This window comes from Lepisosteus platostomus, chromosome 12 (genome assembly GCF_059453375.1).
Source record: "Lepisosteus platostomus isolate fLepPlt1 chromosome 12, fLepPlt1.hap1, whole genome shotgun sequence".
NCBI classification, from domain to species: Eukaryota; Metazoa; Chordata; class Actinopteri; order Semionotiformes; family Lepisosteidae; genus Lepisosteus; species Lepisosteus platostomus.
In genome coordinates, this window is record NC_142622.1 from 2,919,273 (window position 1) to 2,945,507 (window position 26,235).

A 26,235-nucleotide genomic window follows, 5' to 3' on the forward strand; every position below is an offset into this window, starting at 1 on the left:
GTAACTAAAATTTCCATTGCTTTCTGTTGAACAAAAGATAAAGTAAGGGGATGTAACAGTGTGTGAAAATAAGATTACAACATACCTTACATTGAATTTAAAATGTTACATACAGCCAGATCCTAACTTTCATTCCGATAATCTGCATTTGTTCCCTATAACGTATATTACATACGGGCACACAGTACATGCTTTCAGTGATGGAAAAGGTGGAAAAGCTGAACGCAAACAGCAGTAGACATACAGTAAGCCACCTTTCAATTGAGATGTCCTAGCAAGGCTTTTCAGGACAGTGGCACAAGTAGAAGGGGGTTCAAATAGGTAAGAGGGCTCAACCATAACAGTGTTTGTCGGTCCACTGTGGAGAGGGTTCAGGATGTAAGAGATTTAATTTTAGTTAGCCACATTGCCCTGTCTGTTGCATTTTAACATTGAACAGTTTCAATATGTCCAGCAGGCTACCCCAACCCCTAAACACAGCTGTTTGATTTTCTTGGGGTGTGTCTCCTAGAACTAATGGGATTTCATTTTTTAAAAATTTTGTATTAGTGCTAAAAAAATAATCCTAGCAGAATTGGAAGCGAAAGAGAATCCTGGGACATACTATACAGTACTGTATATGTATATGCTATCCTGTAATAGCAAAAAAAACAATCGTGGGTGAACTAATGTGAACTGTCCAGGCGTTGACAGTTGACCAAAACATGTTGACAGCCAGATATGTTGGTGGCTAGCAAAAACCGACTGTACATAAAAAAAATAATGTTGTTTTCTACTAAAACAGTTTTTGCAGTTAAAACTACAGTGCAGTGCTACATTATAGTAGCTGGAGAATGCCGTCTCTCTGCTTGTCAGATCCAGTACTTTAACATGCATTATTTCTGCCTCACACTAAAAATATATTAGTAATACTGTATATAAAATATATTAAAGTAATAGAATTGTTTTGCAGACTCAACTAAGAAGCTTAAGGATGTTCTGCAGGAGTTTCATGGAGACGGTGTGCTGGCAAAGTATAACCCTGAAGAGGTAATAAATCAGCATTAGTGTTTCTATTCTTTTCAACAGACCTTACCTCTTCTTGAATATCTTCAGAGTGATTTTAATAGGCATTACCTTGGATGAGCTTAGACAGTTTGAAATGTGGATTGAGTGGGAAACTTTAACCAACTGTCTTGGGTAGAATAAGAATAATTTTATCATTTATGGGTATCAGATAAAACTCCCGATAGGAATTTATAATGGATAATGCAATTTTATTCATGGCTTGTCTACACACTATACGCAACAATGCAATGGTGCTATACTATAGATTTCTAAATGTATTTTCTTTTTATTGAGTATGGTGTGTTAAATACAGTACCACCCGTAATCCTGAAAGAACATTACTTAGTGTCTTATCAGCATCTGTGAGGGTCTGGTGCATCTAGATTGTTCTGAAAAAACAGCTGTAATGAAAAATCAAAGCTAGGCCATGAAAGGATTTTTCCCCTAAGATATCTCTCTTTTTATAACAATCTGTTCACTGCAGTAGCTAAAGTGATCCTACTGTATCTATGTAGGTCAAAGCAAGCCGTACAGGTTTCATCACATGCTTTAAGAAGCAGAGTCACACTGATAGTGTCAAATTAGCCTTGTAGTTAGATTTTTCTCTGTTCCTCTGAAAACCCGGCTGTGGTGAAAGAACCAACAAAACGTCTCCCTTTGTTTCAAAGATGATGCTAGATTTTTGGCATGTGCAGTAAGTGTTTTGAACTTACTCTTCCCTTTAAAAGCCTAAATATGGTCACCTGAACACGAATGTTCAGTAGCCAAAGTTGTTAGACCCAAGTGAAAGGACTTAATTGAAAGCACGATGGAGGAGATGCATTCTTCTTCAGTCGCAGTACACAACGGACTGCTAATCTCCTGCCAAACAGTTCACTTCTGACAAAAAGTGCAGACTTCAACTATCCAAATCTCACTCTTCAACTTGAGTAAGGTCAAGGTAAATACAATGAAATAAAATTAAAGTGTCGGTTTTTGATTGCATAAATTAAACATTAAACAGAACTAATGCTGCTAGAATATATGTCATTAAGCTGTTATTGTAATTGTGCTTGTATTACATATTGACTGTAAAAAAATACACTGGCTTGTTGAAACTGACAGTTATTAACCTCTTTTAAAATCTTTTGGAATGCTGCATAGAAACAGGAAATACTCAATCAGGTAAGAATTTCATAATGGGGAAGCATTAATATAAGTTTCCTGCCTTTAATACTTGTGCAACAAATATTGTACTGTACTTCAGGTTTCTTGTTATCACAAATAATACAAATTGCACATATCAATCTGCCTAATCTGATCTGAAAACATAATCGTCTACATTGGAGGCAAAATTTCCTATTTTGTTAATGTGTTCTCAAGGAAATTGTTAAAAAAAGTAAATTGAAAAGTGAATCCTGGAGAAGAGTGGATGACAAAGGAAGTAACACAAAAAACAAACAGGTCTAAAACAAGAATAAAACCATTAAAGCTGCTTTCATATAATACTTTTAAAGCTTTGATTTTTTATGTTTTAATCTGCTCATTTTTCTACTTCAGGAAATTGACTTTGAAGGCTTCAAGCTGTTCATGAAGACATTTTTGGAAACTGAGCTGCCCGAGGAATTTTGTCAACATCTTTTTGTGTCATTCAGTAACAAATTCTCTCACCCAAGCCCTAGCCCTTCCACATCAGAGAAGTCTCGTGTTGCAGGTAGGATCAGTTTCATTAGTAATAACAAGAGAAAAATCTCTTTATCTTGGTGCTGCTCTATCCCTCAGTAAATTATTCGTTATAGCCTAGCTTCCATTATTATTGCAATTCTTCATTCTTGATTTGTTACTATAAGATAGAACAAAAACATGTATTAGGCGAGTACTGGAGAAGTTTTCAGCAGAGTGTGATGTGGTTCAGATGAGAGCTAGTACCTCCAAATCTAAGGTCATGGTTCTCTCCTAGAAAAGACTAGATTGCTTTCTCCAGGTGAGGGGAGGACAGCTGCCCCAAGTGAAGTGGAGTGGAGTACCTTGGAGTCTTGTACACGGGTAGAGGGGAACTGAGATTTGACCACCTGCCTCCTTATACCTGTATCTCTAGAGTCAGTAGTGTGCTCACAGACCAGCACAAGTACACAAGTACTATCTTTTTTATTACAGCCTATCAATGTAACCATTACCCTATCTTTCACTACACGACACGCAGAACACAGAATTTCTATAAGGCGCATACACACAGAAATACACAAACCATTGTGAACCCCAGTTACCCAAAGCCTGTTACCCGTAGCCCAATGTCCCAGAAGAGAAGTCCAGCATTGCTGTTCTCCTGAATCTCTCCTTCTAGTACCCTGGCATGCTTCCTGCTGCCACAGAGAAGAAAGTCTTTCGGTGGTCTTAGGGCTCCTCTTCATTCCCAGCTGACCTGAACAACATGGTTCTTTATCCCAGGGAAGAATAGTACTTGGTTAGGTGGGGAGGAAGATGATGCTGGGTCTTCCTCTACTACTCTCTCTACAGCCCCCCTCTGTTGTCTGAGTCCTCCCCTGTGTCCAGTGGTACAATCTGTGTTCCCCCAAATTCTTCCCTGTCAGTTCTGCTCTCAGACCTTCTGACTGAGGCTTATGAAGGCCCTTCCTTGCCAGAGCTCAGGACTCGAAAGGGAGGGTCCTTGTGATGTCTTGGGTGTTAGGCAGAGCTAAGGCTCAAGGTGGAGTAACGAACTGCGCCAAAAAGACCCCTGGCTGAGGGGAAGCTCAGAGTACAAAGAACGACAAATGCACCGACCCTTACAAAGACGCTGTCAAACTTAAAATCAATATAGTATACAATATACAATATAACATGCCACTGACACAGCTGCATAAAAGTCACGAGAAACTGGGAGAGGGGACCCTAAACACATTATAGAACAGCACATGAATTTATTTCCCTCCCGCTTTCTAGAGTTTCATATTGTCTCAGCCCCGGTCTGTTTCCAAGTAGCAGTGCCCCTGACACTCTTCTCTTTTTTCAGGTCTAAAGCTTATTAAAGGAAATACAACCCCCTCAAGGGTGCCTTACCTACCAAAAATGGAGCCCCCTGTTTCTGTGCAACTGAAAGATATTGTCTGCTACCTGTCACTGCTTGAAGGGGGGAGACCGGAGGACAAACTGGAGTGTAAGTACTTGAAACCAGTATTTTTTCATGGCAGCCTTATCACAGAGAATAGTTGCCTGAACAGGAGAGGAGCACCTTGTTGCCTTCTAATCCATGTCAATCTTTCTTCAAAGGCCAACCCACTGACAGCTACCAGTAGGGTTTCGCTCAAGAAGAACCCCTGAATATTTCAGCAGGAGCTTCCTGCTGTTAAGAGATCTTAATAATAAATCCAGTGATTCATTTTTTTTCCACTACTCAGAAAACCTTTCCATTTGAGCTGGAGTCCCTACAACAGGGAAAATCTTCTTTTGTTTTTACGAGACAGAGGGTTGGGATAGGCAGCGTACTGTATATTCCAGGTATCATTGAGGTGGATGCTGCACACTGGTGGTGGTGGAGGGGATCCCCATTACCTGTAAAGCGCTTTGAGTGGAGTGTCCAGAAAAGCGCTATATAAGTGTAAGCAATTATTATTAATTATTATTATTATTATATTGCACATTGATAAAAAGGACAAAAGGGGAGCTGTGAGCAGAGCTGCGAGTTTTGGCCTGAATGAAGGGTGGGCTCCAGCACACGGTGGGTTCAAGACAGGGTGATGTGATGGGTCCTACCCAAGCATTGGTCACCTCTTGGGGCACAGCTGGGAAAAGCCAGCTAAGGTCCTTCCAGCCTTTGGCAAGAGTGATACCTCAGAAGGAGGTGCCAGTCCTTCGATCAGGGTCTACCCTCCTGTAGGGGTACCGTGGGCCTGGCAGAGTGTCACAAGAGCATCTCTTGAGCATTTGTGTTGTTCCTCATCCTCTCCTTGAGGAAACAGGGGCTGTTGCTGTGTGCCAAAAATTGATTCCTGCAGATTAATCAGGAATATAAAAACAGGAATTGGTCACTCTCTGTGAAAAATAGATAGACTTTTTCTAGGCTGAAATGAGCAGCTTGTTCTTTCCAATTTGATGTGTTTATATCGGTAAAATTTTGCAGATTGGATTTTACCGCATGTATTTTAAAGAATTCACAAATATCAAGTGCCCTCAAAGAGAGAATTATGGGAGGATGTATTAAATAATTTATACGGATAATTTCAAGAGACGTTCCCACCTCTTCCTACAGGGGTGGGCAGTTCTGACTCTGCAGGGCTGGTGTGGCAGTAGGTTTTCTTGGTCTCTTGAAAGCAGCAATACCTATAGAGCTGAGAGAATCTATTAAATTGTTCCTGTTGTGTTAATTCCAAAGCCTTTTAGGCTTTTAAGAGTTGAGGTGGAATGAAAATCTCCAGAGCGTGATTGGGACAACCCAGTGTTACTAGAACCATTCTTTCTCAACAGCAGATTTAACAGGAGCTGAGACCCAAATGAGTTGCTTTTTAAAATCAGTTAGAATCCGTTTTCTTTTATTCCAGCAGACACCGTTTCTTACTGTAAAGCAAAAAAAGTTGAGCTCAGTTTTTCTTTCCTTTGACCCTTTTGCTTTGTTACCACTGTAATACATTTCCAGACCTTCATTCACAGAGGCAGCATTATGCAAATAGCCTTTTAGATAAGAAGTTCAGAAAGCTAGATTAAATAAATAATTCTATTTGATTAAAGCATATATAGCCATGCAAATGTGTTTTTCTATTCATCATGAGTATCTTATTTTCAACCCAGAACGCTCCATTGTGGCAGGGAGGTGAGTCCCACATAAGGTCTTTCTTAGACAGAGTGCTCCATCTACTGGAAGCCCTGCACTTGTAGAAAGAATTGTTTTTTAAGCGTACTGTGCTGTATACAAGTTGTGCTTTCTTATATATTTTTATAATTACATTTACCTGAGCACATGAAAATGAACTCTCAGCTTAACTGCTAAACCTTGAACCATCTAAATGCCACATTCATGTTTTTCTGAATTCTGTTGTTCCAAAAACAAACAACAAAACACTAATAGTTTTTTCATTGCAGTGCAATGATCAGTGATACAGAACTATTTTTGCCAAGACAAAATGAAAGGTTTAATATTACGAAAATATGACATAATAATCTTGCTACTATTGCAGAACATGCAATGATTGCAATAAAATGCTCTTTACTGTTGTCCCTTTTGACTATGGGTCTACAAGCCTAAATGCCTTGTACCACTGTACATCCGTTTTACTTCAATAACTAAATATTGTTTCACAGTTTTAAAGTTTTAAAAAGACTTCAGAACCCATTTGGTGTGATTCAGGTGCAAAAATATTTCTGGTTTAATTGGAATAGTCTGCGGTAATGAGGTGCAGATCTACAGAAGCGCGTTGCTGCCACCAAGGGAAAAAAAGTAATTACGAGAAAAGTATCTAGTTTTTAGAAATATGCAGCATGTACTGTACTAAATGTAAAATCTGCCGATATCTGTTTAATAGAAGTCTTCCTTCTTGCTAAGCTGGGGTAAGAGTACATGTAAAATGATCCCACTTTTTGGGAAACTGCTTGCATAAGATAGGCAATGGGTATTAAAGCACTAAGAGAAGATGGGCTCAAGGATTTCTGAGGATATTGAGAACGTGCAGTTCGCATCTCCAAAACATGAACTTAGACCAACAGTCTGTCTGCTGAAATGGAATGTGACAGAGCTCTACCAAATGAGGGGTAGAATACGCCAAAAGTACTATTTTAAATGGAGAGTCTGCTCCTGCAATTTACAGTACTTGCTGTGTACAGTAGTGGAGGAGTCATGTCCCACCCTAGGGGGCGCCGCACTTGTGGGGAATGAATGAGTCTCCTTCTGGCTGCAGGGTGCTCGGGGAACATGCTGCAGTAGCGTCTGCTCCTGATCTCTCCCCTTTACTAAACTCACTCGCTTCTGTACAAGGAGGGGGAGATTCTGGATGCCGTACCTCTTTCTCCTCATGTGAGTCCAGCGGTTGATTGTGTCCCCGTCTCTGCTTTTCCAGTGTTTTTTTTCCCCTCTCCTAGATCAGCACAGCTCTGTGCGATAACCCTGCGTAAGCCCTATTGACCTGCTCCAGCCTGTCTTTTCAATAGGAAACTCCGGAGTCGCCACACCAGAGAAACGCACCTTAATTAATCAAGACCTTACCATTACTTGCTCTAATTCATTCAATTTAATTTCACTAGCACATTAAACAACACTAGATTCTCCTTTGGGAATGCTACACAAAAAATGATATATACTTGTAATCACTTGAGATTACTTTTAATTACTGGTTTTCTTGAAATTGTTATGTTAGCTACTGTATTGTGCTTACAGTTGAACCAAATGCATTCCGAAAAGATCATTTACATAACATTTATGTATAAAAACGATGCATTCATATGTACATTTAAATTGATCTACAAAAATCATTTCAGCTCTAGGACTACTAAGACTTTATGATGTGCTGTGCATTTAAGGTACTCCCTGGGTTACTTTTACAAAGTCCATTATACAGCAATGTAAAATGTAATTCCAGTTTTTTTTTCCATTTTGAATATGTTTACATAAATTAAAGTTGTTACAGTGTTACATTTAAATTAAAGTACATGTAAAGTATATGAAAACTTTAGTAATTTGTATTTATTAATACTAATGGAGAATTTAGTCCATGATTTTTTTAACTTTATTGCATAATACTGTACATACAGTAGTAGGATAGGAACCTGCTACCATCACAGTATAAAATAATAAACATTCACAAAGCCTCAAAAGTAAAATCCAGTATACAAACGGTTTATAGAACCAAACTCAGTCAAGAACTGTACTGTTCTTGTAAGAGAAGCACAATATTTTGGATTTTGTTAGTAATTCCCTTACTGATGAATACAGTATGTGAACATCTTTATGGGTTACATGTTTTCTTCAGCTGTTTGTGTCACAGACCAGGACCAGTGTCTTGAGTGAGTGTTCAGAGCTTTAAAATTGAAAAGAAATTGAATTTTGAATTGAGTTGCCATTTTGTGCCCATCTATCTTCTTGACATTTGTGAGTCTTGTTTAAGTAAATAATTAATGACCAAATACTACCCATGCAGTTGTTTGTCTTTTTCTGTCTTACACAGAGACAGACCCTGGTCAAATTGCTTTATGAGTTTCATAATAACGTATGATGGATGGTTTATCGCTGGACCTTATGCCAGCCTAAATGTGTACAGTCTTTGTGGTTAAAGACTTTTTTAAGGAGCTCATTTGAACAAGTAGCCTAACTGGCTTCTAAAAGAGTCATCCTTCAAGTGACCTTTGGAATAATAAGGTATCGTGAATGATCATTTTTTATTTGCCTGAAGAGTTGACCAGATACTGTACATCTGACATAAAATCTGCTTTTAAACAATGACAAAAACGTTTTGTTTACATGCTACCTGTATTATAGGTGCAAATATGAAATCTTGACTTTGCCACATGAGAATTTAGTGTAAAATAATTTTAAACAGAAGCAAAAACGGAGAGATATGACATTGCTTGAATATTAGTGCATTATGGAATCCAGAGACTGGTGTGTTTAATTGAATAGAAAACCTCGATTAGTGTAGCGGTGTCCTTGTTTAAAACATTTTAATGCATTTTTCTCTGGTCCATTTTCCTGTCATGGGGTTGGCAGTCTTTCAGGTCCCAGTTTTTTCCAAGTTTTCTCCAACCACTTTACTTCTTGTTGAGAAGTCGGTTTCCATGACAATAGAGCAGAAGTGCAAGATGGCTGTAACGCTGTTATAGGCTGTATGTACAAAGTACAGAGGCTGCGTGAGTTTAAAACCTGAGATGTCTCGGAATGGTACTTTGATGACCCAGATGGATCATTTTGTATGCTTTGTAGCAAAACATAAGAAAAAAATGTGTGCAGTTCAAATTTTCCAACAGTATGTCTGAAATTTTGTTAAATGTGATTACAGTATTCCATGGAGTTTGCCATAAATTTTTCATTTCATAATGAGACAAGGTTGTTTACCAGAAAACATGTCCTGCCGTATACCTAATTTTAAAGGTAACTACTGACATAGTGATGACCGGATTAAGTCAAAGCTTGAAATGCTTTGAAGGGTTGTCTCCAGTAGATCCTCCTAGAAATGTCACAGTGCCTGTTTGTTGTGATTAGTTCCACGGGGAAGATGTAGTTGTGTGTGAAAAGAGGAATGCATGAAAGTGGGCTTAATTGTAACCCTAAAGAAATAAAGATGTGAAACAAGAGAAAAACCAGGCTCCAAGTTTGCAATTAAAATATGCAGCTGAATCCCTTTTTGTTCACTTACATGCATTCATTCTCAGGAAGTCATTTTTATCTTTAATAAAATGTAAGATGTAAAATAAATATTTTAGGCTGTAATTTGTACACAATACTACAGTCATACTTAACATTGATTTTCCACATTTTTCAGTATTACAAGGAATTTTACTCTCACAGTACATCACAGAAACAACCACTACGAGTGTGTAAAGAGAGCTGCACACACAGTGCCAGCTGTTGGATCTAACGAGGTTATCTGTAGTGGTGCTCATTCATAGCTTCATGGAAAACCTCTTCTTTTTAATATGAAATTCTGGCATGTAGCTTTCATCTTGAGTTTGAGTCTGTACAAAAAACCTCTTCTGAAAGAAAAAAGGTTTTAAATTAAAAAAACTGATCATATATATTTGAAAGCATTATATACAGTACAGTATGTGTGTTGTTGTACTGTATTTATGAGAATGCTCTTTTGCATTACAGTTATTTTGCATAGGATATTCATGAGGTTAGAAATAGTACATATGTAGAAGAGATTGAGAGCATACTGCATACTGCACATATAGTTTACTATCTAGAAATGCCAGCAATTATTGTAGCATGTAGTATAGAAAAAGGCTTGTAACGTTGTCATTGTTTACTTGAAATAAGCTAAACCCCAACTCATATCAATGCCACGTTTTAATAGATGCCTGTCTTTCTTTGTCTTACAGTCATGTTTCATCTCTATGACACTGACGGAAATGGATATCTGGATAGCTCGGTAAATATTTTACAGTTTTAGCATGTTAGTGTCAGTGGTTGCGAGATTTAATCTCTTTGCTTTATTTGTAAGAATAAGGCTTTTAGAGAGATTAATCATCCCTCTGTAGTTACTTATACCAACCACATACTTGTGTAGCTCGTTCTGCCAATTGTAGTCTATGTCTAGTACACTTTACACAACCAATGTGTCTGGATAGCACCCACAAGAGAAGAATGGCTCAGAGCAGATATTAAGTGAGTATTTGGCAGTAAGGGTTTGTGTTACTGACAGCACTTTTAATTGGTATCTAGTGTAACTCCTTCAGAACATGCTCAATCAACATTGCAGTGATTTTCCTAATTCTTACAAACCAGAGAAAGCAGTCTTTGTTGAAATTCAGCCCATCCGTGAATTTGTGTCTCATGGGATTGGCATGACTTTAATGAGCGATATCCTGCTTGCGAACTTAAGGGCTGTAAAATTCTAACTCACAGACAAAACAGAGTCATGAAGACTCACAGAACATATAAAGTTTTTTGCGTTTTGAAAAAAGACTGGTTTGTTAAGTATTAAGTTATTATTAAATATTAATAATAACTATTTTCAAATATTATAAAGTTATTATTAATATGGTAAAATAATACTTTATTATACAGTACATGCAATATCATGCCCCTATACATTAACTTAGAAATTGTCTGGATTCATAAAAACATATGCATTTATGCAATGATATTGACAAGAGCAAGCTGTTCTTATGTTGGAGAGTTTTTTTGATTTATTGATGGAATTAGAATAGATTGCCTCATCTGTCACAAAGCCCTGTTTACTGCACCATTTAAACAATAAATTCTATGGCATCTTTTTTTAGCTTTGGGCTTAATTTTAAACCTAAAGAAATGAAGATGTGAAAGGAAAGAGGAAGAGGAAAACCAGGCTCCAAGTTTGCAATTAAAATATGCAGCTGAATCCCTTTTTGTTTGCTTACATGCATTCATTCTCAGGAAGTCATTTTTATCTTTAATAAAATGTAAAATAAATATTTTAGGCTGTAATTTGTAGACAGCTCATCTGTTTGACCAATATGACAAAACAAAATGAGGAGTACACAGTAATGCACTCATTGACTAGTAAATGAGATACTGTATGTAATTTATTGAGCAATTCTTTTTTAGTTCATTATCTTTATGGAACACAAAGTGCTCCCCACTGAGTGTCTGACTTGGAGGAATAAGACCACAGACTGATGCACTGCAGTTCCTGTGCTGGTGTATAATTCCTGCTGCTTTGCGAATAGGACCAGCACCAAAATTCTGAGGAATGGCCATATAAGACTCTGGCTTTGCTTAATTTAATCTGTTTAATCAAATGTAAATTCACTATCTCGAGTTCGTCAGTAAAATCAGAAAATCATTCATTTTCATTTAGATTTTCTCATGACTCCAGGGGTATAATAGTTTTGCTCTATTTTCAGGTAGAACACGTGCCCAAATTAATTTTGCATATTTTTTTACATTGTTCGTTACCTGCATTGTCTAAGGGATGCTTATTATTATCTTTCATTTTTGAATTGTATTTACACAGGAACTAGAAAATATCATCTCTCAAATGATGCGTGTAGCAGAGTACCTTGAATGGGATGTCACAGAACTCAAGCCTGTACGTAGCATAACTCAGCATTCTGAATGGTTTTTCATTTTTTATCGAATATATAATGTAGGTGCTGTGGTATTTAAGGTGATGTGTAAATGCAGATTAGTTTTTCTCTTTGTTTTCCATTGTTACTCTGATCATCCTGCTTTAACAGACTTCTTTATCATACTGTGTTCAATGGAGAGTTATAGTGCTGGCATAAGACTGTCTGTTATAGCTTCGCTCCACCAGGAATTAAGGCTTAAGGTCAGTGCTCTTTGATTAACATGCATGAAATACAGAGAAAATGAATGAGAGGATGCAAAGGCAGAGCACAAAACACAAAATGTAAGAAATGGATGAAAACAATAACTCTTGTCTGAGGTTCCCTGCACTGGCTGCCAGTGGATTTTAGAGTACAAAATTACATACTGTCATTTATCCTTAAGGCCTTAAACAGTCCAGCTCCCCAGCTACATCACATATACTACAGTATGTGTCTGTTCCATTCTGGGGGATTGTGCTATGTGTTCCGCTGCTCCAAGAAGGTGGAATCAGCTTCTAGCCCATATTAGATTTTATAGCTCTGTTAGCAACCTTACTATAATTTTTTGTCCAGGTACTGTAAGTTTTTTTTTCTTTTTCTCTATCTTGAAATGATGAGTCATGAAAGGCACTCTATGAAATAAAGAGATTAGATTGTTAAAGCTGTCTTGTTTTGAAACCCTATATCTGTTCACTGTGTGGCTGCAGATTCTTCAGGAGATGATGGAGGAAATTGACTATGATCACGATGGCACAGTGTCGCTGAAGGAATGGACACAAGGGGGAATGACAACCATCCCACTGCTTGTGCTACTTGGGCTCGAAACAGTGAGTTTTAATACTTATTAAATACTTCTGCCTAAAACTTTGAAATTGTATATAAGCAGCTATTTGATAGACTTCTGCTATAATGCTTACAAACATAAGAGTTTATTATCAAATATCCTAGAAAAGGAAGTGCCTGTGTTAATGTACAGAACAGTGGCAGCCAATGGATTAAATCTGCAAGTGTATGATCCTGGACATTAGATGTTCATTTAACAGGAACATGAGCATGACATTTATCCCATCTAACTTGTGTCGTTTCACCTGCCGAGTGCTGTGTTTCTAGGGCCAACGAGCCAAAATAATTCAGATGGGTGAATTCAAGTTACAATTTGACTTCACCCCCAACACACCTACTGTAAATCAAAACTCTACTATTATTCCTAAATCTTTTAGCATCACTTCAGACTTCAGACATTCCATTCCAGTGGGTATCATTTTCTTTAGAACAAGTTGTTAACCCAAAAAACAGAGCAAGTCTGAACTTTGTGAAAAACTTGCTCTAATTAATAAGCAGCCACAGCTTAGGAATTGTGGAGTCAGCATAAAAAAACCACAGAAAAGGACTAAAAGGAGTGCTCAGTGCTGGTACTGTATGCATTATTTAGGCCATACAGTACTTCTGGTCAGGCTATCCCATTTGGATTTTTATTGGAAACTGACAGACCTAAAGGTGTATTTTTACTTTTTGTTTCGTGAAGAACAGTGCTACATATTCTTGAGGTTTGATTTCTGAATATGTCGGAGTTACATTTCTATCCGTTTGGTGTGAAGAATTATTGGTATCAACAATACATATTAAGCCACTAGGTGGAGTAATTGTCTTACAAACATTTTCATGGTCTACATTTTATAACTCTTTTAGACTTGACAGTTGCACTTCTAGAAAAAACATTTTGCACTGCAGGCAGTATCTAATATTGTTAAAGCTGCAAAGTTTTATTTTGTTAGCATTGTAATTTATTTTATAAATGCTACAACCATTGCTAGGCTGGAGATTACTTTTTAATATTTCCCCTTGCAAAGAAGAATATTCTTCAGTTAAATCATCAGTACTGGTTAACCTCCATCCCTCCATTATCAGAAAGCTGCTTGTTTCAGGTGAGAATCACAGCCCTCCCAACCTAATACCAGGTGTGAGGTTGCATGCAAGAATGACAAATCAGATCATATTAGAAAACCGCGTCAGTAGTGACTTTGGCAGGAAGGGAGTTTCAGGAAACTCACCAGAAAATCTTCACTGAGTAAAACAGTGTGAGACAGTTTATAGTCTGCAGTTCTGAATGACACACCAGCATGTGTCAGATTTCATTAAAGTTCTTTACGTTTTGTGCACCAGAAAGCAGACACAGGAGATCTACAATATAATATATGAAATATTAAGTGCATTTAAATGACAATATAAAAGACAATTATTAATTAGAAATGTTGGTCCTTCACTTCAAAGGGATTTATGTACTTAACAATGTTTTAATATTGTCTAAGTGAAAGAATTATTGGCAAAGGCAGCAATGAGATGCTTTGGATCATAATGTATTTGTTTTAATAAATACAGATCTCAAAATACTGGGCTTGAAGGGTTTTTGAAATTACATTTCAACTGAAGTCTTCATCATTTCAATAAATCTTCAGGCACTGAGCTTACAAATTAAATGGGACTGTAGTCTTTCAGTTAGGAAAACTGACCAGTCTAGCGGTATATTAATTTTCAAGCATGTGATAATTACCTTCAGGCACTAGAGACTCTACAATGTTTCATAATGAGCAACCATGTTGTCAGGATTGCTTTCTACTGTATGTATCTTGATGATATTGTTCATATTTTTCATATGGTATGATTTTCACATCATTGTTCATATTGGAGGATTATTCAAATCACTTGCACATATTAAGCCACTAGGTGGAGTGATTTCACTACTAACATGTGCAAAGCTTTTATCATATTGCTTCGCACACTCCATAGCAGGGATCCCTCATCCTGGAACTGGGGGGTCATTGGTTCAGGAGCCTATCTGAGTCTCTTTGAAGCACCTTAAGAGCTGGGCGAAGCTGTTAAACTGTCTCAGTTCAACCAAATGAGAGCTGATTCGGGTTGTTATGAGCCCAGTTGGTTGTGAATACACCAGCCCTCTAGGACCAGGACTGGAGAATATAAGAAAGTTTGCAAACGAGAAGAGGCCATTCAGCCCGTCAAGTCCATTTGGTAGTTAGTAGTTAGTAGCCAGTCTATCCAAGGATCTCATCTAGTTGTTTTTTTAAATGTCTTATGTACTTGTTCCATACCCCTTCAACTGTTTAGGTGAGGAAGTGCCTCCTTTGTATAATAAGATCACTTCGTTTGCCATATACAATTTCTTGCATTAGGAATTTGTCTTTTCGCATGCCCCAGCTTGCTCTCCATGAGACACACATACAGGGAGAGACGCTTGGGGTCAGAGCGCAGGGTCAGCCATTGTACAGCGCTCCTGGAGCAGCTGGGGTTAAGGGCCTTGCTCAGGGACCCAACAGAATAGGATTCCTCTGCTGGCCACGGGATTTGAACTGGCAACCTTGCAGGAGCAGATCCTTAGCCAGCCCTCTGCCCCTACTGTAGGTATTAGTTATTTTTACCTAATATAGTTTTGACTTGTCCCCACAAAGGGGTGACCTTTGCTCTTTCTTACAGATGATGTAAAATATTGTATAATATAATTTTAACAGTTCTGTCTTTGCTACACAGAGGGCCACAGAAAAGCCATGCAGTAAGTTAGTAAAAATATTTTCATGGGCAACATGCGGGTGAGTCACAGCTGCTGAGTCCTGGCTTCCATCAGGGACTCTGAGTGGGGTCCCCGTTTCTGAATTCTTCAAGAATTCTTCCTGTTTCCGTGTTCCAGAAAACCATGGGTTTTCCAGGTGTTTCCTGTGTATTCCCGCATTCCCAAAACATGCTAGCTAGGATAACTGGTGTCACCGTATTGCCTCTGAATGCGTGTTGGTGCCCTGCGACAGACTGACGTCCCATCCAGGATGTGGTACCGCCTTGCTCTCCATGCTTCTGGGATAGGCTGCAGGATAACCTGTACCTGGAATAAGAACCATTCTGATACATATGAAAGTACTTGTGAGAATACGGTATAATTTAAATAGGTTAATTTGCGTGTCAGCATGGAGATGGTTAAATTAAGTATAGTTCTGCAATCTGAACACAGAACATAAACACAGCAATGGTTTTCGAATTTTGACAGAAGGCTACTCGTTAAGATCATGTTGTTTTTCTCTTAGAATCTGGGTGTCAAGGGTAATAATCTGTGTGCGTTTTCTGTTTTGACAGTCTTATCCTAACAGAGTTTAGAAAACAGCATTCAGCAGTGCAGCAGACGTCCCACCAAAATAATGTCCTCCCCTGTTTAAAGATGTTCTCTAGGTTCATCATGTCAAATCTTCACAGACCTCCATCACCCCTTGACTCACTGTACTTGGGGGTCTCTGGGTGTCCAGAAGCAGATGGGCCCAGCAGTAGGATATTTACTGTAGAATACTGTAATTTCTCGCATATCAATGAAAGGATATTGGGGTATGGAGTGATGTCTGAACCCAAGAGAAATCTTTCTGCCTGGCCCAACTATTTACTCTATACAATCAGCACTCCTCTGATCCACAGTTTCTTTTTCCAAAGAAAACCGCATGGGAAGAGGAGAAGCTGCTGTATGTTGTGCTTTGTTAAAATGCTTTTTTCATCTGTTGCTAAAGGACGCAGTAAAAACAAATCAGTATCCCATAACGTGTAGAGATATCTCTCAGTCTGTCACTAGAGGGCAGCAGAGCTCTGACGTTTCTGCGCCACTACCTCAAATTCTCTGCCAGTGCCCTGCTGCTAAAAATGAAATTCTCCTTCCTAGACTATTTTTGTACATTTCTTGGTTTAAATTTATTTATAATATACCAGTTTTGACATTAATTCACGCTATGATTTTCAAGAAAACGATCTTGCTTGGGGTTTAGTTATACAGTATTGTACCACTAGAGGTCACTCTAGGAATTGTCTTTTAGTATTTGCTTGCAGGTGTGAAGGATAGCGAAATTAAGAGTGTGATTGTGTTATAAACACTGTCAAATAAAAATGTATGTACTGTACACCCTTAAATTCCATTCATAACTGTTTTCGTTCACACACACACACACACACACACACACACACACACACACACACACACACACACTACTTAAGGCAAAAGGGATCACATATCCCAGAAATACAGCATTCATATATCATGGATTTTTTTCAAATTGCAAGCAGTTTTAAAGTAATAAAAAGGTGAGGTTTAAGGTTCTGTGCCGGTGTTGTATCCAGTTCAGAAATCTGCATCACCCTCCAAATGCACATGCATTTCACAACACTTTCCAGGATGCCTCATGATGCACGGGCTGTGTACTGTATGTGTTTCAGCCATATGGATAAAAAAGGAGCTCATTGTTTGTGGATGTCTCTATCGGTTTTTAAGGTTTTAAAAGCTTAAGCTGAAGGTTATGTGCCTCTCTTGTCCTTATGCCATTTTCTAACCGCTTCATCTGTTTCAGGATCATGATGAAGTTGGAGCCTATCCTGGCAAGTAATGGGCACCAGGCAGGGTACACCCTGGACAGGACACCAGTCCATCAGAATGCAGACAGACACAAACCACATTCTGTACACACACTCTCACACTCTCAATTGTCCCAGAAGCCAACTGACCTACCAGTATGTTTTTGAACAGTGGGGGGAAAGCAGAGCACCTGGAGCAAACCCACACAACCACGGGCAGAACATGCAAACTCCACTCAGATAGCACCTCAGGTTCAGAACTGAACCCAGGGACCCAGGGCTGCGAGGCAGCAATGCTGACCAATGCACCACTGTGCCACCCTTTTGTCCTTATGTGTTACATATAAATCATTTTATACTTGGAGGATGACATAAATCCTGCCTCCCTGAGAGTGTAAGGGGGAAAGATTTTAACAGCATGCGAGCATTTCGTAAGGGGATACAGATTTCCAGGAGATACTAAATTAGATATGACACCTGTATTGTGAAAGAATCTGACAGAAGAATTGCCCATGTGTGGGTGGGTTAAAAGCTTTTTGGCTGTGACAAAACAGGGGGCAGACCATTTTACATGGAACTTAAATGTAGAAATAATAACTGGAAAAGGATATACCTGCCACTTTTCAAAGCATGAGCAGAACGGTATACATTTGTACAATTCAATTCCCAATCTGTTCCATTACTAGAGTATTACAGCCCACGTGTGATTTATCATCAAGACATCAGTGCACTCAAAAATATGGTGCTTCGTTCCTGCAAGTTGTTTAACTTGTCGGTGCAAACGCTGCACGTTCCATTGTGAAAGTCTTTATGAAAATAAGAACACCTCTGATTGTCTCAGCGAGATGAGGAAATTTTGATAGCTCTGCCCATACATTCCCATGTAAAGTTTTAGGATGCTTCACTTTCCTGTCAGGTGTAATTCAAAATGTAATTAGTGTATCTTATTAAAAACAACTCTTTTACTTTTAGAACGTAAAGGATGATGGGCAACACATTTGGAGACTTAAGCATTTTAACAAGCCTGCCTATTGCAACCTGTGTTTGAACATGCTGATTGGACTGGGAAAGCAAGGGCTCTGCTGTTCATGTAAGTATCATATGCCTTAGATCTCACAAAAAAAAATTCAGATTACTTGTGTTTTATATTAATGTACTCAGTCCCTTTGGAATATTTTCTCGTAGTAAATATATTTTATGTCAGCTGATATTAATTCATGGATTTGATGATCATCATGTTCCCCACACCTAGGCTCTTAAATTTGTACAGTATAAATAAATCTATTAACCTTTCAAGCTTTATCTACACTCTGTGTCTGCTCTGTGTCTCTGTGTCTGCCTGTGATGGACTGGCATCCTGTCCAGGGTGTACACGGCCTTGTGCCCTTTGATGGACTGGTGTCCTGTCCAGGGTGTACCCTGCCTTGTGCTCTTTGATGGACTGGTGTCCTGTCCAGGGTGTACACGGCCTTGTGCCCTTTGATGGACTGGTGTCCTGTCCAGGGTGTACCCTGCCTTGTGCCCTGTGATGAACTGGCGTCCTGTCCAGGGTGTACACGGCCTTGTGCCCATTGCTTGCTGGGATGGGCTCTGTCTCCCCTGTGACCATAAATTGGAGGAAGTGGTCAGATAACAGATGGATAAACATTCATGCACACTAATGTATCTGTTTACTACCAATCAGTTTACCTTTTTTACGCAAAACTGTCATGTTCCAATTTTACTCAGGAACTACCAAATATTGTGTCGATGATTTGATAGTTGTTTCATAAAGTTCCAATGAGGTTTTACTGATGCATGGTGTGAGATACCAAGTGATACATTTCAAAAGGCCCTGGGCTGATTCTTCATCTGTTATTGGAAAAAATATTTTTTCTTACGAGCTACAGGACCAAAAGCATTGAGACAATAGTTGTCTACTTTCACAACACATCTGCATTAATTTATAATCTTGAAACAGTGCTCACATAGATTCTGAATATTTAAAAGTACTTCTCTGAGCTGTTTTAGCGACACTTAACATCACATTGTCAAAGACATTAGAAAAAAAATGCATTTTTACATGCAACAGCAGCAAGAGACCAGCAGGAAATGACAAAAAAACACAAATTAGGAAGAATTCAGTATTTGATTGAATGAACAAGTGGAAGACGCTTTTAATTGCCAGGCTGGGCTTACCTGCGAACTTGACTTTTGAGAAGCAGATGTTGTATGGATTGCAGAGTCAGAAAAGCCCTCGAGCAGAGTACTTTATAGCACATAATGAGACCCTGATCTGCTCCATCCAGCATTAAGAATTCACTCAGTGCGATCACGTACAGTGACACAGTTGATCTCAAGTCATCAAGGGTGTATATATCCTTTTAACCAAGAATGAAACACATTATACTTTTTAAAGGTTATTGAATATATGTACAGATATTCACTCACAAGTGTTTACTTAGCTTGGTATTAAGTGCATTTAATAATTGATTTCTTTAACCTTTGCTGGAATCAAAGAGCTCTTCCATTTTGGTTATACGGTATATACTGTATGTGTCTCTGACCCTTCATCTTCCAGAGGACCCCTGTGTTAGTCTATTCCCTATCTAGGGGCGGTCTTTGTCTATAAGCACCATTCTCATGAAGTAAAAAATTGTGAGCTTTCCTAAGTCATTCCCACCCCCCTATCTTTTGCTATTACATTACCAATATAAGCTTGGACAATGACCAGTAGATATGGAATGTTCTCAGGTGTGCTCAAATTAAATGTGTTACTATATTAATGACATAAAAATAATTTTTGTTTTCCAGTTTGCAAGTACACAGTTCATGAACGGTGTGTAGCCAGGGCTCCTCCATCCTGTATCAAAACTTACGTCAAGTCCAAAAAGAATGCTGAAGTAAGTCAGATTCAAGTGTTGAGAAAAATGCATGCATCTCAGCAGCTTTGTGCCATGGAGCTTTATTTGAAAGCCCCTTTCACAGCTAATGGAATTAACGCAAAATGTTAATATTTAGCACAGCTAATTGAAAGATTAGCAAGGTTTAAACAGCAGACAGCAAGGCTGTGAAAAGGGTATGCATAACATATTTTTTTCTCATATGTGACTGTATACAGGTGATGCATCATTTTTGGGTGGAAGGAAATTGCCCAACAAAATGTGACAAATGTCATAAAAACATCAAATGTTACCAGGGCCTCACTGGACTTCACTGTGTTTGGTGCCAAATTACCGTAAGTAAACCTCAGAGAAATGAAGCAGAGAATTCAGCCTCTTTAAATATCCTACTAAGACTATTCTAATGAGTACATTTTGAATACAATGTTATTTAATTCACATTGTAATAGTTACAAATTGTAAGTGAGATTAATGCATTGACTCTCTTACAGTCAGGTCCCGCTCATATAATGAAAGAAGTAAAATACCCATTTAATTGCTTTTATTGGAACATATTAGAACATATTATTAGAACACAAGAGAGGTTAAAATTGAGAGGAAGCCAGCTGACAACTTTCACTTTCATGTCCTTTATTCTTTCAAATAATAGAATGCATGAGTTTTTCAGTTTTCTGAAAATAAGTTTGAGATCTCACAGCAATTACTGTATGTGTCTGCAAGTGCATAAAATATAAGACAATATAAGCCCTGTTCAGGAGCTTTTTGGCTAGTAAGATGTCTTCTGACAGGTTGAAATGATTGTAACAGAATTTCATTTAAACTGTTGGTCAATTCATGCATAGCTTTCAAAGTACTAATTTTAAAATGCTAATTGTCAGAATTGTTCTCCTCCCATAAATATGCAATGAACTGTACTGCAATGCCGGTTAAGTGAACTGTTGCATTTGGTACTGATGTCACAACATAATCAACTACTTCCTGAGATACAAAACTATAGAATTCATGGACTTTATGAATTTAAAGAATTAATAATATGCCAAAAAACACTCTCCCTGCTTCCAAGTTGCACTATAATTCAAATGTGAAAAAACACGCTATATTTTATAGTTAGGTATTTTCATTTTGCTTTTTGTTTTCATTTTTATTCCATTGTTTTTTTCTGTGCAGCTTCTGTTACTTTTTTCCTGACATGTAAAAACATAAGAAAGGCTAGAAACAAAAGAGGCTAACAAAACAGTAACTATTTCTCCATCTACCCCAACTAAAATCAGCAAAAACTGCTTTTTTGAAAGGTCTCACACCTTGGACTGTGTTTTTGCACTCTTCATTGAAATAGGTTTCACAATGTGTTTCACTAAAACTGATGAGATACAATCAAATGGAATAATAACTGTATTAGAAGGCTACTTTTTTTTCTTCAGCAACCTCTGATTGTTTTGATGGAAAATCTTAAATATAAAATACACTTTAACAGAATATCTAGAGATCAGGTAAATGTGTTATAAATCAAAAGGAGTATAATATTATCAGATATTTTTTTGAAGAAATAGATAACTTTATTTTCTTATTCTTCACAAAAACTGGTTCAGTTTGACAAGAGACCTCAGAGATTAATAAGAAGATTAAGCAATTTTTCATAGACAAGCATGCATGTCACAGAGAAGCAGTGCTGCTAATTATCACTGAATTTCAAGCACTTATTGAGATACATTTATTTAATGTTATGTGGCCTGGTGTGCATTAATTATTGTACAAGTAGCCTCACTGCTGGAGATGAGAATTAGCATGACGAACGCGACAGATTACCATGTTGTTAAATTATCCTTCAGTTAAGCTTTGATACCAGCTAAATCAGCCCCTGTAAGATTTTAATTTTTATGCCTTAGACACCTTTCTCTCAGTAAACAGAGACAGGATTTACAATTTGCTTTCTGCTTTTTAGAATTATAACAAAGAGGTTTATGATTGCATTTTAAGTGCCATATGCTTAATTTTTAGAATGTGCATGTTAGCAGACTGTCAACCCAAAACATTTTTAAGAAATCGAAGCATCTTCAAGATAAATAATGAAGAAGGCTAATCAGATAAGGATTTTACTCTCCTAATTTCTGAACAGAAGAGCAATGTGATGCTGAGACCAGGGATCCTTCATTAGCTAACTGGAACCAATCAGGACTAATTAATTAGCTACGTAAATGGTAAAAAATGAACCCCTGTCATGGAATTTTGCAGAACAGTCACTAGCCCTCTGAATGGCCAGCGATTGTAAATGAAAATAGAAGAAAATATAAGAGCAAAGTAGTAAACACGACACAGCTTATAACCATTTCCTATTTGCTTCTGTTCAGTCTTAATATATGTAAAATTAATAATCAATAATTGTTATCACTTTAAATAATAAATTCGATTTGAATTCCAATCTTTGAGCATTAGATTTAATGATGGCTACCACAACATATCTGTGATTTAATCTAGGTATTGTGTTTAATGTTATTTATATTGCATACAATGTACCTACTGTATAATGTATCAAATTGTTTTTTATTTACTGTATTAGCTTCACAACAAGTGTGCATCACACATGAAACCTGAATGTGACTGTGGGGTGCTGAAAGACCACATCTTGCCTCCTACGACGATCTGTCCAGTAGTGCTGGTGAGTTTGTCTATCTCTGCTTTTTGTACTGTAACGAACACAGAGAAAGTAGTAGATACTGTAGTAAGAAAATTGTAACAAAATTTTGCCAGTTTTGCTGCTGATATTGATTTTTTCTTTTATGAATCTTGGTGTTTATGGTATATTTCAATTACATCATATTCCATGTATGTATAGTATACTGTATTTAATTTTGAGAAAAATTCAAAATCATGCAATACAGTATGTGTAACGTATAAAATTACCCCTTATATCAAGCATCACCTGTCCTTTATATCTGGACAATGAAAATTAACTCTGCCCCATAGTAACATACAGTAGTAACAAAAATGACTTACAGTCATTTAGTTATTTTTCCAACCATTTTCCAACCATTTTAAAGGTAAATTTAAGTTTAAAAACGTTCATATTTTACTAATGCTTATTTCTCTTCTGTCCTCATGGTTTTGACAACGAACACAGACAAACTTCCTGTAAACACAATACACATAAACATAGTAAACCTCTCACAACCTGTATGTTCTAAAATTAATTTCAGATCAGTGCTCTATCTTTTGTCATTGCGATTTTCTGCATCCATTATGGTTTACATGCAAAGCAAAAAAGGCATTAAGCAAAGCAATCTAAAAGAGTAGGTCACGCTGTAATTGAATGTCGGTACTTAATGGCTTCATAATCCCTCCATAACTGCTATAGAAGACACGTGTATAATACTTTACAGGGACGCCTGCAAATGACAACAAGGTCATTTTGAGTGCTTGGCATGATGCATGTGACATTCACTCTGTGTCATGAGGTTGGCACATGTTATGTCATTTGCTCATGTCACTGTACATTATGCATGTGATTATAACATTGTGTGTAGCAGTTATGAAGGGATTATGAAGCCATTATGAAGCAACATGTAAATGAAGTGCTACTGAAGAGTTCTTGAGAATTTCACACGGTATACAGGTTGTTGGACAGGTCCTGATATCTGTCTGCAAAATTATTGGTTATCCATATTAGATTCAGTACTTTTAAAAAAACTTCATGAAATAACTTTGTCAAGCTATACAAAAGCCAAAGTTCATGCAATGTATGGGTAGTAAGCATAAGAGTCCACTTTCTAAAATAAATGTCTAATGCTTCTTTCTAAAATACTTGTGTAGGGTTATATTATATATATATACAGTAAAGTCTAAAACTGCAATGGTCAGAGACACATTGGTAGGTTTTTCAGACAATGATGGCCAAGCTATTTTAAGAACTCGTGAGCTGAAGTGAATTAGCACATTCTTTATAAAGGCAAATTTACAGATCATCAAGGACATGTGTGGTGTAAAAGTTGAATATATATGCTGGCACCTTTTCACTTGTAAGGTAGATGCCCTGCATAATATATGTAAAATCTTTTCAGAACCTGTTAAATCTTTGTAAAAAATGTACCTGTTAAAACACTCATTGTAACCTATAAAACACAGCCCTAAGAATATTTTACAACTGGTGTGAAAAAAGTTATTACATTAAAATGTTGTTGATTTTGTTGCTGGTGCTACACATATCCCATGATTCCAAAAAATGTCACCAGACTTACAGTATCACTTGAGAAGATGATTCAACCAAAGAAAAATGTCTGATCCCCCAAAGTCCAGTTCTGTACATCAATTTGTTTTTATTTTTTTGTAATATCATCTTGGTTTTGTACTGTACATACATTTAACACAATATACAGTATGTGGCTGCATATTTAGTGTTTCTAAATTCTGTGTGAAACTCAGAATTTTCAGACTAGATTCCTAAATGAGTAAGTGGAGTAGAGACCCTAGATATGATATGATACTACCGTATATGCAGACTAAATAAAATGCATTACAAACTTTAGTTTCTCATGATTAAATGACACACATAAATGTATTTGTACCAAAGTAAAGAAAATGACAAATGTTGCTGTTGAGAACTTCACACAGAGCTTTGGATTTGGAGTGGAAACATACTGTAGTGTATACTGTATATAGTATTCATGAATATCAAATATATATACTGTATATAAGTACTGTAGCAACATGAACAGTATTTTCATTTGAATGTTGTTTGGGATGAGGTCAAATTCTGATGTCACCCACTTTCCATCTCCTACTTCTCATCTTCCAAGCACCCCTTTGTGAACCTCCCTTGCATCCATCCCCGCACCCCAACTTCACTCTTAGAGCAGCTCCCTGGCTCATTCCGTGTGAAGGGGGCTCCTCTGCCAGAAGAGTTCCACCGAGCAGAGCTTTCAACAAGTATCCTCGTTTTGTAACTTGTCTCCTTGTCAGCCTGAAAGGTGTTATGACTTTCTTCCAGGAAAGGCAGGCGACTCTGAAAAGAGACGGTGTTTCAGGGCAGACGAAGAGATCAGGGGACAGAGCAAAGATGCAAAGAGCCAATTCTGTTACTGTGGACGGTCAAGGGCTCCAGGTGCGTTTCATGGCTTCATGTTTTTGCATCAGCTGCCATTTCTTATTGAAATTAAGACAAGCAAGAGCAAAACAAAATCGTATTTCTAGTGCTGCAAACAGGGTATGTGACAGCTTTGCGTTATTATGATTTTACTTTCAAAAGATCCTATATATACACTATATACAGTTCTAATTAATTTTTATAAATGAAATGTTTTATATATATATTATAGCCCCTAACAGTGGGTTGGTCCAGCTACTGATTTCTGCTGCAAGAATTCCATTAGGTGTCTGTGGTGACGTGATCTTCTTACAAGATATGAAAGTTTCCATCTGTCTCTTTGGTTCAGTATTGTACTGAAGCTTGGAATTTCTCCTTCCCATTTATAGTGGTATTTTTTTACTTGTGAGCCTTTGTCTGTACACCCATGAGGACATCTGAATTGATACATTAACCATGTCTTCTGTTCTCCTTATCAATGCGTTCCAGTCCCATGTGTCTCTTTATGTTATATAGTGCCTTTAAAGGTGGCTTCCTCAAAGCACTTTACAGAATGACAACAACAATAAATAAAAAGAATACACAAGATAAAGCACAATTACAATACACAGAGGAGACTGTGGATGGTGGTACTAAGTAAAGTAGGAACAGAGGGGTAAAGAATGGAACCAGTTAACTAAAGGCTCTGAGTTAAGTAAAGGTTTTGAGTCTGGATTTGAAGGAGTTTAGAGAAGGTGACTCTCTGATATCCTTGGGGAGAGAGTTCCAGAGCTTGGGGGCATAACAGGCGAAGGCTCTGTCACCCCTTGAGTGTAGACAGGCTTGGGGGACAGTTAGGAGACCAGAATTAGAAGAGCGAAGGTTGCGAGGTGGGGAGTAGGGCGATAATAGTTCAAACAGGTACCGAGGTGTCAAGCCATGCAGAGCCTTATAGGCGAGCATGAAGATTTTGGAATTTGACAGGAAGCCAGAGCAAGGACTTCAGGATAGGAGTAATGTGATCACTTGCACTAGACCTGGCCAGGATTCTGGCTGCCGAATTTTGGACATACCGCAGTTGGGCCAATGTAGATCTAGATACCCCAGAGAGTAGAGCATTACAGTAGTCAATTTGGGAAAACACAAATGTGC

At 37.7% G+C, this 26,235-nt stretch overlaps 1 protein-coding gene across 3 annotated transcripts in view; it reads left to right on the plus strand.

Annotated features, from left to right (window-relative positions):
- The window catches only part of dgkb (diacylglycerol kinase, beta), a 108,870-nt gene that overhangs the window by 13,456 nt on the left and 69,179 nt on the right, over positions 1-26,235 (plus strand). For 2 of the 3 annotated variants that reach the window (XM_088600452.1, XM_088600454.1), the window contains exons 3-14: positions 953-1,029; positions 2,191-2,211; positions 2,587-2,740; positions 4,040-4,183; positions 10,048-10,097; positions 11,664-11,738; positions 12,465-12,584; positions 18,118-18,235; positions 19,939-20,027; positions 20,246-20,362; positions 22,585-22,683; positions 25,009-25,122. In XM_088600452.1, the coding sequence (XP_088456578.1) occupies positions 953-1,029; positions 2,191-2,211; positions 2,587-2,740; positions 4,040-4,183; positions 10,048-10,097; positions 11,664-11,738; positions 12,465-12,584; positions 18,118-18,235; positions 19,939-20,027; positions 20,246-20,362; positions 22,585-22,683; positions 25,009-25,122 (1,178 nt within the window). The remainder of the gene's footprint in view (positions 1-952; positions 1,030-2,190; positions 2,212-2,586; positions 2,741-4,039; positions 4,184-10,047; positions 10,098-11,663; positions 11,739-12,464; positions 12,585-18,117; positions 18,236-19,938; positions 20,028-20,245; positions 20,363-22,584; positions 22,684-25,008; positions 25,123-26,235) is intronic. The other variant, XM_088600453.1, reaches the window with a different exon arrangement.